This window comes from Bombina bombina, chromosome 8, assembly GCF_027579735.1.
Source record: "Bombina bombina isolate aBomBom1 chromosome 8, aBomBom1.pri, whole genome shotgun sequence".
NCBI classification, from domain to species: domain Eukaryota; kingdom Metazoa; phylum Chordata; class Amphibia; order Anura; family Bombinatoridae; genus Bombina; species Bombina bombina.
This window is the reverse complement of record NC_069506.1, coordinates 198,526,842-198,540,853: the sequence shown is the minus strand read 5'-3', so window position 1 is coordinate 198,540,853 and position 14,012 is coordinate 198,526,842. Positions and strand designations below refer to the sequence as shown.

Sequence of the window (14,012 nt, the reverse complement as noted above, 5' to 3'; positions counted from 1 at the left end):
ATCCGCGAGTCTGCAGGGGGCGGCGGTGCAATGTTAAATGCGGAGAGCGTATTGCTCTCCGCATTCAGCGAGGTCTTGCGGACCTGAACCGCACTGTCGGATCAGGTCCGCAAGACCTTTGATAAATAGGCCCCATAGACTTTTTATGAGAAAAGATCTGTGAGATTTGTGATAAAAATGAGAACATTTAAAGGGATATTCCAGCCAAAATTTGAAACCACATGGATGCATTTCGGTATTGAATAGAAGCAATTTTGCAATATACATGCATTAGCAAAAATGCTTCTAATAAAAGCTATAGCTGTTTCAAAAGTGTATTTAAGTATGCACCGTGCACCAGCATTTTAAACACAGCACTTGCTTAGAGAGCCTAAAGTGCTGGTACCATCTGGTAATTACTCAATTTGTTCATTGCTGACATGATACAAGCCCAAGTGATGATCTGAGCAGCTGTATTATTTTAAATGTGGGTACAGTGACAATATCTAACTATGCTTCACATGCACTTGCAGAGAAAAATGTTAACACTAAAACAGTGATACCTTTTACTAGAAGCATTTTTGCTAAGAAATGTATATTGCAAATATGTTTCTATTCAAATATGTAATTCATCTATGTGCATTTAAATTTTGACTGGAATGTCCCTTTAATTTCAAAGAGAAAAGTAGACATAAGAAACCATGATGCTTAAAAAAAAAATGAGAACACAAAAACATAATGAAAGTAAATATAATAATACATTCATTAATCAATAAGGTAATACTGTATTATACTACTACATCATTAGCAATTAAAAGGATATGAAACCCACATTTTCTTTCACAATTCAGAGAGAGCATGTGATTTTGACAACTTTCTAATGTATTATCATTTTTTCTTCCTTCTCTTGGTAGCTTTTGACAAAAAGCAGGGATGTATGCTTAGGAGCACTCTATAGCAGCACTTTTTCCTGCCATGTAGTGCTCCAGATGCCTACCTGGGTATTTCTTCAACACAGAATATCATGGAAATGAAGCAAATTTGATAAAAGAAGTCAATTGGAAACTTTTCTTACAATGATGCTCTGTCTGAATGACAAAATATATATTTTTATGTCATATCCCTTTATTACATTAATATGATTGAAGAGGCTTGTTAATAAAGTAGTGTCACTGATAGGGTTACAAATAAATATAATACATTAATCTCTGATCTATCCATAACTAAAAACAGTGCAGACAGAATCAGAATGGATTAAAGGGACATAAAACCCAATTTCTTTCTTTCATGATTTAGATAGAACCTAGAATTTGAAACAACTTTCTAATTTACTTCAATGCGTGCACGTGTCTGCAGCACAATATGGCAGCAGGTTTGCAACAGTGTAATACATTAACAGGAGCACTAGATGGCAGCGCTATTTCCTGTCATGTAGGGCTTCAGGCTTGTGCACGCTCCCTATCTAGGTATCTCTTCAACAAAGAATAACAAGAAAATTAATACATTTGATAATAGAAGTACATTGAAAACTTTTTAAAATTTGTATCCTCTATCTGAATCATGAAATAGTTTTTATGGGTTTAATGTCCCCTTAAGTTTCTTAAGCTGTTACTATTTTAGGGGGAAATTATTTTTTTCCAGAAAAAGAGTGTCAATTTGGAGTCTATGAGGCCTATTTAACAAATATCTGTCGGACCTGATCCGACAGTGCGGATCAGGTCCGACAGACATCGCTGAATGCGGAGAGCAATACGCTCTCCGTATTCAGCATTGCATCAGCAGCTCTTGTGAGCTGCTGGTGCAACACCGCCCCCTGCAGACTCAGGGGGTGTCAATCAACCCGATCGTACTCGATCGTATTGAATTCCGGCGGTTCCCGTCTGCCTCATCAGAGCAGGCGGACAGGGTTATGGAGCAGCGGTCTTTGTGACCGCTGCTTCATAACTACAGTTTCTGGCGAGCCTGCAGACTCGCCAGAAACACGGGCCCTCAAGCTCCATTCGGAGCTTGATAGATAGGCCCCTATTTCTGAAAAAAGGGACATCTGCTATCAGTGTATGTGAGTTTTGCTTATTTCATTTTCTTTTTACAGTTTTTAAGTTTCATTTATTTATTTAAATAATTAGTTAGTTTTATTTATTTATTTATTTATTTATTTAAATAGTTAGTTAGTTTTATTTATTTATTTAAATAGTTAGTTAGTTTTATTTATTTATTTAAATAGTTAGTTTTATTTTTTTATTTATTTTAATAGTTAGTTTTATTTATTTATTTATTTTAATAGTTAGTTTTATTTTTTTATTTTAATAGTTAGTTTTATTTTTTTATTTTAATAGTTAGTTTTATTTATTTATTTTAATAGTTAGTTTTATTTATTTATTTATTTTAATAGTTAGTTTTATTTTTTTATTTTAATAGTTAGTTTTATTTTTTTATTTTAATAGTTAGTTTTATTTATTTATTTTAATAGTTAGTTTTATTTTTTTATTTTAATAGTTAGTTTTATTTTTTTATTTGAATAGTTAGTTTTATTTTTTTATTTGAATAGTTAGTTGTATTTATTTATTTGAATAGTGAGTTATTTAACCTCTTGGCAGCCACTAGTTATTATTTTGTTACTGATATTATTTATCTTTTAAGTACACACTTTTCATTGTTTATTTCTTTAAAGGTAAACACAGAATGAAAGATAATAACATCTGCCATTTTTTGTTATAATGCAAAGAGTAAGTTTTGCTGCCAGTGGAAACAATGGGGTAGATTTATCAAGCAGCGGATGCTGCAATCTATCCCAGAAGTTTCCGACTTGCCAGAAACTTAAGTTAAGAAACAGCGGTTGTAAGACCACTGCTCCTTAACTCTTCCGTCACCTCTGAGGTGGCGGACAGCAATCATCCCGATCCGATCCAATTGGGGTGATTGACACCCCCTGCTAGATTAGCTGCGAATGTGCAGGGGGCGGCATTACACAAGAATTTCACTAGAAATGCTTGTGCAATGTTAAATGCTGACAGCGTATGCTGTCGGCATTTAGCGATGCAGGGCGGACATGATTCGCTATTGTGAATCATGTCCATCCGGGGTATGATAAATCTACCTCTATGTATACTGTGTAGCTTGCTTGGAAGAAATTAGAAATGAGTGCTGAATGTTTATAAGAGCTTTGATTTCCTGTGTTTGCTCCAATAACGTTTTTTTTTGCAAGGACTGCACCATCGAAATGGAATTTAAATGAACCTGAGCATTGCATCTAAGCCATATATCTAAATGATCATAGATCAGAAGAGCAAAGATGCAAGAACTAATTCCCCGCTTGAAGCTGGCGTTCTGTGAAGTGTTCCCTATTGCTCTGACTGATGATCTATTCCCCTTGCAGACCTGAGAGAATGGATAACACTCTCTGATTGAACTTGATACTGCAGCTGGTGTGAAGGTGAATATCTCCAGAGTATTTCTGGACCAGTCTATGCTTAATTGGTCTCTGGAGATATTAGGGACTTTGCTAAACATAATTGATGGTACTGATTAAATTCCCTAAACAGGTAATTCATTAATACAAAAAAGCCTTGAAGTGGTTTCCTTGAGAGATAATGAGAATATTTAACATGACACAGAGGTGTCTAGCCCGGCACTTATGTTTGCTTTATTACTTACAACATGCTATGTCAAAGAAGGAACACTTGACAGAAGGAACCCAGAGATTGGAGGAGCCGGTGTCAAATATTACAGTAAATTTCTGAGGAGGAGTCCCAATGAAGATGTCTCCATAGTATTGTGCCTGCAATGAGTAAGACACAAGTAATGAGAAAATAAACAAACCTGACAGAAATGACAACTTAGTAAAGGCCATATATTCAAAATGAATCAGTCTGAAGTATAATGATGATGGGATTAGTTTAAGCAGAAATTAGATAGAACAAAACAAGATAGAGGAAGGGAGAGAGACAACACAGTAGACTAGTAACTGTGGTGGGATAGGGGGCAGATATGTGAGGTCAGGAGAATAGAAAAGCAGCTCCCAGTAAAATCTAATATTGTGATACAGAGACATTTTTTTAAGATTTGAAGTAGTGATATTCTTCTATAGACATCAGCTTTGAAGTTTTGTCTCTCACCTCCCTAAGGGTAGGTATATTGGGTGTTTTCCATTTTAGCACTATTTAGTCCAGCTTGAATAAGGGTAAGCCGGATGATACTGGAAATTATTATTTTCTTTGTGGGGGGGGGGGCAGTAAAATAGTAAAATTAATGGGTTCAAAGTGAACAATGCCCCTAATAAAGAACTGAAAACTTGTGCTATTAAACATGATTTCTATCTTTAAATGTTTCTTAAAGGGATATGAAACACATTTTTGTAGCAATGTATATATATATATATATATATATATATATATATATATATATATATATACACACTCTCTCTCTCTCTCACTCTCTCGCTTTCTCTATAAATGTATATGCTTTTATACATATATATTTATGTGTTTATATGTGTATATACACATATTAACACATTTATATGTATATAGTCATATACATATATATTTAACATTTGCTGCCATCGCTGCGCTACTTACCCCCTTTGCTATGTGATGTTTTCATGCCATGTGTCACGGCATGAGAATGTGGCTTCCATTGGAGCCTATGGAAGCGTGCTCTTGTGAGCGCAATGCTTCCCAGCAATGCGAACGCAAGGTCCACCTTGTAAACCTCATTCCCCGAAGTTCACTTCCGGTGGATGCCAGAGGATCTGCGGGACGCCCCCCCTTAAATGTGTGGTTAGCAAGCAGTTCCGTTGTAGAGATTAGCTTCTGTGGTGGAGCGCATGCACAGTCATTTGTTTTGTCAGACTTGGATGATCCGGCAGACATGCAGCGATTGGAATGTTCTGATGAGCTAGAGAATGCGGTGATGCGGTGAAGCGCATGCCTAGTGAAGGAATTTGTGGTCACACAGCTGATTCCACGTCACTGAAAGTGATGGAATTGGCTAATCTGTCAGAACACCCCCTCCTCCATGCTGTGTGTGTGTGTGCTATAAGCCATGCAGGGGAATTTCCACTCCCTTCACCATTTTAACAACAGCAAAGAATAAGATATCACAGTAATAGCAATGTGCATAGTCCTTCAAATCACATATTGGAATATTTTGTTAAAAGTTTTTCCATTAGCACAAATAGAAGAATTTATTTTGCCTATTTTAGGTAATCTACTGTTATAAATTTTAGGCTTTATATGTATTTAATTTTGATTGTTTTTCTTTATAACTGTATAATGCAACAGATCAAAAAACAAAGCACTAAATAATAAATACAATTATATGCTCCTTCTATTTTTCATTTATATGTTAAGAGTCTGGATAAAAACATTCATATTAATACACCCAAATAAAAATGTGTAAAAGTGTATTAACGTTTAGCATATAGTGACTACGAAATGTATAGTGTACTAGTAAACTAGGATTAGTAGATTGTCTTTTTATCTATCTATCTATCTATCTATCTATCTATCTATCTATCATCTATCTATCTATGTGTGTGTTTGTGTATGTGTGTGTTTATTGTCTGGGCACATTATACTGGATGAAGACATCCAGGATTTGGCTATCTTGTTTGCATACACAATAGAAGCACACATTTTTAGTTCTGCTTTTTCCTGGGTTACAAAAACTATGGGACACACTCACACAGTTCTGCTCTTTTCCCGAAAGTTGCAGAACTAGGGCAGAAGGCTGCATATTGCCCAGTGATCACCAGTTGGCAATCACTGCTTTAGTCGATGTATTATTACAGTGCTCCTTAATCTGTCAATGTAGTATTTGAAATTTGAATATATGCTAATCTAAGGTTACATGGTTGGGGGGTCATGCTCTACCCAAACATGCTCTACCCGCACATATTACATCCCAGCAATGTCGATGGCACATCATTGAACCCACAGTGTGACAGAAGCCCCGCCCCTCCCACTTCAGCTCTGTCATTAAAACCCTGGTGGGCTCCTCCAAATAAAGAAATTGATGGGGGGGGGGGGTTAGAGTCCATTTATTTATGCAGTTACAAAGAGATAGCGAATGCAAACATCAATAAATATTTACTTAAACACAAAATAAATCCTAGCTAGATTGATGCATTCATAGCAAATATTAGCCTAAGAATACTTTTGAAATATTTTAGTATTGTATCAGTAGAAAGTTTTGGTCTCTATAAAGCAATGGGCTGAGGTCAATTAGGTACATTTATGATTGGTACACTGCAATATAAGATACTGGAAAGTCTGCAATATTCAGAATTATATTACAGGAAAAGAGGCCAAAATAAATAAAGTATATTGCATAGGGCTCCATTTAAAAAATGCCAGGCGGACAACTCTGAACCTGCAATAAGCTGCACGAGTTTATCACTGTACATGCATATGCGTGCCCAACGCTGCCCCCTGCTAGTGTGCAACCAATCGCGAATAAGCAGGGGCTGTCAATCTCCCCGGTCATGCAATTCTGGGGGATTGCAAACCACTAGCTCAGAGCTGGCATGTAGGTTACGAAGCAATGGTCTGATAAGCATGAGCGAGCTTGCTCTTAAATGGAGCACTAATTGTTTTATTTTATTAAATAAAATTAAACATTTTATAATACAATCTCAAAGGGGTTAACAAAAATATGAAATATCATTTTTCAGGGTTTTTAAAGCACTTTTAATATAACTTTTTTTAGAGTTCAACCCTTAAACGATCACATACCCCACTGCATTAGTACTTCAATAGTCATTTTTATTAAATACATAGCTAGACCATATGATGGCCAAAATTGTAATGTGTTATCTATTTATGCATGCCTTGCTCTACTCTTGCCTGAAAAATATATATACAGCAATGGCCTAACTTCAGCCTTTTTCACTTCCAGGTATAAACTCGGATCTCCTCTACTATCTCCAGGTGTTAACACACACTTTTATTTTTATTAAACTTGGTTGAATCCTTCTCTAGTCCTTATAAATTAGGGTTGCCAATTGTCCATTAGTCAACAGAACAGTATTTTAGCAGGCTGTCCAGTAACATCTTTACAAAATACTGGACACTTATATGTACATAGTGTTAGCTAAATGTAAAAGGCCACCTGTGTCTTAACATATTACAAATATGGAGTAGAAATAAGAAGTGAGGGGCAGCCAAGGGGTTCAAACCACATCTGTTTGTATATTACTGGCAGCCAAGTGGTAAAATGACTTCCCAGTTATGAAAATAATATACACGGTGGGATCAAGAGTGGGAGCTAAGGTGTCGTTTTTGCTGGGCATTGTGTGACCTACCTTTGTGACCAATCACTGACAGATAGTGCATTATTATTGTAGAGGCAAGCTGGCAACCCTACTTGCAGAATGTGCCTTTATTTTCCAGCAATCTTATTTTCCAGTGGCACTTCAGGAGTTAATAACTAGATAGAAACTAAAGAAAAACTACTAGCAACTCAGAATCTTGCTGTTCCTTCAAACAAAGGAAACTTTTATATTGACTACCTCCTCCATGCAGACTTTTAGATCTGTTCAAAAACACTAAGAACAAAAGAATAAACCATTTAAATATATCATATCTAATTTACTATCACATGCTCACATCAGCTACTTTGTTTCCTTTCCCCAAAATATATTTCTCAAACTATTCAGAACCACTTAAATCCTACAATTCCAGGTGTTACGTTTCCTCATTCTTCTATTTGAGGCTGCTGGAGACATTATGCTCAATACTGGTCAACTTCAAATCCCTAAATGATCCCAGCCGTTCTTAAGGGGACATATTACTCAAAGTCATATATATGAAAGAGCAAAAGTTGTTAACATATTTTTATTTCATGAAAAAAGTTAAGTATAAGCTGTGTAAATTTAATGTGAAACGAACACAAAGTTCACAATTGTGTACAACTGGGTCCCAGACACTATTGCTCATTGGCTGACATGAAGAATTCATAATAGATAAAAAAAAAAGCACATTTATGCTTACCTGATAAATTGATTTCTACTATGATACGACGAGTCCACGGATTCATCCTTTACTTGTGGGATATTATCCTCCTGCTAACAGGAAGTGGCAAAGAGCACCACAGCAGAGCTGTCTATATAGCTCCTCCCTTGACTCCACCCCCCAGTTATTCGACCGAAGTTATAGGAAGAAAAAGGAGAAACTAAAAGGTGCAGAGGTGACTGAAGTTTTAAATCAAAAAATATAATCTGTCTTAAATTGACAGGGCGGGCCGTGGACTCGTCATATCATAGAAGAAATCAATTTATCAGGTAAGCATAAATTTACTTTTCCTCTATAAGATACGACGAGTCCATGGATTCATCCTTTACTTGTGGGATACAATACCAAAGCTACAGGACACGGATTAACGGGAGGGACAAGACAGATGCCTAAACAGAAGGCACCACTGCTTGAAGAACTTTTCTCCCAAAAATAGCCTCCGAAGAAGCAAAAGTATAAAATTTGTAAAATTTGGAAAATGTATGAAGTGAAGACCAAGTTGCAGCCTTACAAATCTGTTTAACAGAAGCATCATTTTTAAAAGCCCATGTGGAAGCCACCGCTCTAGTAGAGTGAGCTGCAATCCTTTCAGGAGGCTGCTGTCCAGCAGTCTCGTATGCCAAACGGATGATGCTTTTTAGCCAAAAAGAAAGAGAGGTAGCTGTAGCCTTTTGACCTCTACGTCTACCAGAATAGACAAAAAACGAGAAGATGTTTGACGGAAATCTTTGGTCGCTTGCAAGTAAAACTTCAAAGCATGAACCACGTCCAAGTTGTGTAATAGACGCTCCTTCTTAAAAGAAGGATTAGGACACAGAGAAGGAACAACAATTTCCTGATTAATATTCTTATTAGTAACAACCTTAGGAAGGAATCCAGGTTTGGTACGCAAAACCACCTTATCAGAATGGAAAACAAGATAAGGCGAGTCGCATTGCAATGCAGATAGTTCAGAAACTCTTCGAGCCGAAGAGATAGCAACTAAAAACAGAACTTTCCAAGATAGAAGCTTAAAATCTATGGAATGCATAAGTTCAAACGGAACCCCTTAAAGAACCTTAAGAACTAAATTCAAACTCCATGGTGGAGCAACAGGTTTAAACACAGGCTTAATTCTAACCAAAGCCTGACAAAACGACTGAACGTCTGGAACATCTGCCAGACGTTTGTGCAGCAAAATTGACAAAGCAGATATCTGTCCCTTTAAGGAACTAGCAGATAACCCCTTCTCCAATCCTTCTTGGAGAAAGGACAAAATCCTAGGAATCCTAATCTTACTCAATGAGTAGCCTTTGGATTTGCACCAATAAAGATATTTACGCCATATCTTATGGTAAATTTTCCTAGTGACAGGCTTTCGAGCCTGAATCAAGGTATCTATGATCGACTCAGAGAATCCCCGCTTAGATAAAATCAAGCGTTCAATCTCCAGGCAGTCAGCCACAGAGAAACTAGATTTGGATGCTGGAACGGACCTTGAATGAGAAGGTCCTGTCTCAGTGGCAGTGTCCACGGTGGTAGGGATGACATTTCCACCAGGTCTGCATACCAAGTCCTGCATGGCCACGCAGGTGCTATCAAAATCACCAAAGCCCTCTCCTGTTTGATTCTGGCAATCAGACGAGGGAGGAGAGGAAATGGTGGAAACACATAAGCCAGGTTGAACGACCAAGGTACTGCTAGAGCATCTATCTGTACTGCTTGGGGATCCCTTGATCTGGACCCGTAACAAGGAAGTTTGGCATTCTGATGAGATGCCATCAGATCCAATTCTGGTGTGCCCCATTGATGAATCAATTGTGCGAACACCTCCAGATGGAGCTCCCACTCCCCCGGATGAAAAGTCTGTCGACTTAGAAAATCCGCTTCCCAGTTCTCCACTCCTAGGATATAGATTGCTGACAGATGGCAAGAGTGAGTCTCTGCCATCAAATTATTTTGGAAAACTCTATCATCGCTAGAGAACTCTTTGTTCCCCCTTGATGATTGATATATGCTACAGTCGTGATATTGTCCGACTGGAATCTTATGAATTTGGCCGAAGCCAGCTGAGGCCACGCCTGAAGCGCCTTGAATATCGCTCTCAGTTCTAGAATATTTATTGGAAGGAGAGCCTCCTCCTGAGTCCACACACCCTATGCCTTCAGGGAGTTCCAGACTGCACCCCAGCCCAATAGGCTGGTGTCCGTCATCACTATGACCCATGCTGGCCTGCGGAAACACATTCCCTGGGACAGATGATCCTGTGACAACCACCAAAGAAGAGTGTCTCTGGTCTCTTGATCCAGATTTATCTGAGGAGATACATTTGCATAGTCCCCATTCCACTGTCTGAGCATGCAGAGTTGCAGTGGTTTGAGATGCAAGCGAGTAATCGGAACTATGTCCATTGCCGCTACCATTAGTCCAATTACCTCCATACACTGAGCCACTGACGGCCGAGGAATGGAATGAAGCGTTCGGCAGGTGATTAAGATCTTTGATTTTCTGACCTCTGTCAGAAATTTTTTCATGTCTACCGAGTCTATCAGAGTTCCCAGGAATGGAACTCTTGTGCGAGGGATAAGGGAACTCTTCTTTATGTTCACCTTCCACCCATGAGATCTTAGAAAAGCCAACACGATGTCCGTGTGAGATTTGGTTAGTTGGTAAGTTGACGCCTGAATTAAGATATCGTCCAGATAAGGCGCCACTGCTATGCCCCGCGGCCTTAGAACCACCAAAAGGGACCCTAGCACCTTTGTGAAAATTCTGGGAGCTGTGGCCAACCCGAAAGGAAGAGCCACAAACTGGTAATGCTTGTCCAGGAAGGCGAACCTGAGGAACCGGTGATGATCTTTGTGGATAGGAATGTGAAGATACGCATCCTTCAAATCCACGGTGGTCATATATTGACCCTCCTGGATCATTGGTAAAATAGTCCAAATGGTCTCCATCATGAAGGATGGAACTCTGAGAAATTTGTCTGAAGGTTCCCTCTTTTTTGGGAACCACGAACAGATTGGAGTAAAACCCCTGCCCCTGTTCTGCTTTTGGAACTGGGCAGGTGACCCCCATAGTATACAGGTCTTCTACACAGCGTAAGAACGCCTCTCTTTTTGTCTGGTTTACAGACAACCGTGAAAGGTGAAATCTCCCCCTTGGAGGAGAATCTTTGAAGTCCAGAAGATACCCCTGGGTCACGATTTCTAAAGCCCAGGAATCCTGAAGTCTCTTGCCCAAGCCTGAGCAAAGAGAGAAAGTCTGCCCCCTACTAGATCCGTTCCCGGATCGGGGGCCGCCCCTTCATGCTGTCTTGGTAGCAGCAGCTGGCTTCTTGGCCTGTTTACCTTTATTCCAGTTCTGGTTAGGTCTCCAGACTGACTTGGATTGCGCAAAATTCCCCTCCTGCTTTGTGGCAGGGGAAGAGGTAGAGGGACCACCTTTGAAGTTTCGAAAGGAACGAAAATTATTTTGTTTGGTCCTCATCTTATTTATTTTATCCTGAGGAAGGGCATGGCCTTTTCCTCCAGTGATGTTGGAAATTATCTCCTTTAGTTCAGGCCCGAATAGGGTCTTACCCTTGAAAGGAATAGCTAAAAGCTTAGATTTTGATGACACATCAGCAGACCAGGATTTAAGTCATAACGCTCTCCGCGCCAAAATGGCAAAACCTGAATTCTTTGCTGCTAATTTTGCCAGTTGAAAAGTGGCATCTGTAATAAAAGAATTAGCTAGCTTAAGAGCCCTAATTCTATCCAGAATATCATCTAATGGGGTCTCAACCTTAAGAGCCTCCTCTAGAGCCTCAAACCAAAAAGCAGCTGCAGTAGTTACAGGAACAATGCACGCTATATGTTGCAGAAGAAAACCCTGATGAATAAATATTTTCTTTAGAAGACCCTCTAATTTTTTATCCATAGGATCTTTGAAAGCACAACTGTCCTCAATAGGTATAGTTATATGCTTAGCCAGAGTAGAAATAGCTCCCTCCACCTTAGGGACCGTCTGCCACGAATCCCGAATGGTGTCAGATATGGGAAACATTTTCTTAAAAGTAGGAGGGGGAGAGAACAGAATGCTTGGTCTATCCCACTCCTTAGTAACAATGTCCGAAATCCTCTTAGGGACCGGAAAAACATTAGTGTAAGCAGGAACCTCTAGAAATTTATCCATTTTACACAATTTCTCTGGTGGAATTGCAATAGGGTCACAATCATCCAGAGTCGCTAAAACCTCCCTGAGCAACAAGCGGAGGTGTTCTAGCTTAAACTTAAAAGCCGTCATATCTGAGTCTGTTTGAGGGAACAGTTTTCCTGAATCAGAAAGCTCTCCCTCAAACAGCAAATCCCTCACCCCCAACTCAGAACATTGTGAGGGTACATCGGAGATGGCTAATAAAGCGTCAGAGGGCTCAGCATTTACTCTCATACCGGACCTACTACACTTCCCCTGCAACCCAGGCAGTTTAGATAATACCTCTGTGAGGGTAGTAGACATAACTGCGGCCATATCTTGCAGGGTGAAAGAATTAGACGCACTAGAAGTACTTGGCGTCACTTGTGCGGGCGTTAAAGGTTGTGACACTTGGGGAGAATTAGATGGCATAACCTGATTCTCTTCTGACTGAGAATCATCCTGCGACATACTTTTATCAGCTAAAATATGTTCTTTGCAATTTAAGGCCCTTTCAGTGCATGAGGGACACATTTTAAGTGGGAGTTCCACAATGACTTCTAAACACATGGAACATTGGCTTTCCTCAATGTCAGACATGTTAAACAGGCTAGTAATGACCACAAACAGGCTTGAAAACACTTTATTTAGTGAAAAAATAACAATCTGAAAAAAACGGTACTGCACCTTTAAGAGAAAAAAAGCATACAATTTTTCCAAAACTTCTTGAAAACAATAAAATTATTCCAATTTTATGCTAGAAGCATCCTAACTTTGCAGCTAAGTTTGCCCCACAAGGAAAGGAACACTTAACCCTTAACAGAAAAAACGGAAAATTATAAAACGTTTATTTCAACAAAAAGCACCCCCTGCACCTCGCCACAGCCCTGCTGTGGTGCCTACCTGCCTTCAGGGGTCTGTAAAACCGGTTTAAACCTTCGATTTGGCCCAATACAGCTCACAAAGGCCCACCGGAGTTGGAGCTTGCTGCTTGCTTGAGAAAAACAACTGCGCAACTGAGGCGCGAAAATAGGTCCCGCCCATCTCACTCGATGTCTACAGCCCAAATTAACCGCACCAGAGCGGTTTAAAACTAGCCATATGGGTTCATAAACCCAAAGATGAAACCATGTGTACCCTCTCATTAAAGCATACAAACTTTCATAAAAACGTTATCTGCACTCCCAGTCATGTAAACGTTTGCCCACAAACATTCAAACCTCAGTGTCCACCATTTTTGTAAAGCCCATATATGCAAGCTCAGTAATACTCCTCTTATATATTTTAGGATTACTGCTTACCCTCTCCCTCCTGGGGATACTGTCAGCCAATTCTGAAATAACACAGTCTCTCCAGAAAAAAATGACTGAACATACCTCACTGCTTAAAGCATGAAAAACGTTCCTCACACTGAAGTTTCTTAAGTACTCCTCAGCCATTCTGTGGGAACTGCTCTGGATCTTAGTAACAACTGCTAAGATCATCAGCCTCCAGGCAGAAGTCTTCATCCATCTGCGGCCTGAGGGGAAATAGTACACACCGGTACCATTTAAAATAAAAAACTCTTGCTTGAAGAAAATAAAAACTAACATTTTATCACCTCTTTCACTTTACCCTTCCTATTACTTAGAGTAGGCAAAGAGAATGACTGGGGGGTGGAGTCAAGGGAGGAGCTATATAGACAGCTCTGCTGTGGTGCTCTTTGCCACTTCCTGTTAGCAGAAGGATAATATCCCACAAGTAAAGGATGAATCTGTGGACTCGTCGTATCTTATAGAAGAAAAAAAGGTTTTGTTATTTTATTTTATTTTTTAAAGTAAAACAAAATACAAAGCTCTGCAATATATTTTGAAATGGTTTTCTTTA

General features: G+C 39.1%; 1 protein-coding gene across 1 annotated transcript in view; it reads right to left on the bottom strand.

Moving 5' to 3' along the window:
* LOC128638707 (cathepsin D) overlaps positions 1–14,012 on the bottom strand; it is a 126,277-nt gene that overhangs the window by 38,287 nt on the left and 73,978 nt on the right. The window contains exon 3 of the mRNA XM_053690830.1: positions 3,634–3,757. Within this exon, the coding sequence (XP_053546805.1) occupies positions 3,634–3,757 (124 nt within the window). The remainder of the gene's footprint in view (positions 1–3,633; positions 3,758–14,012) is intronic.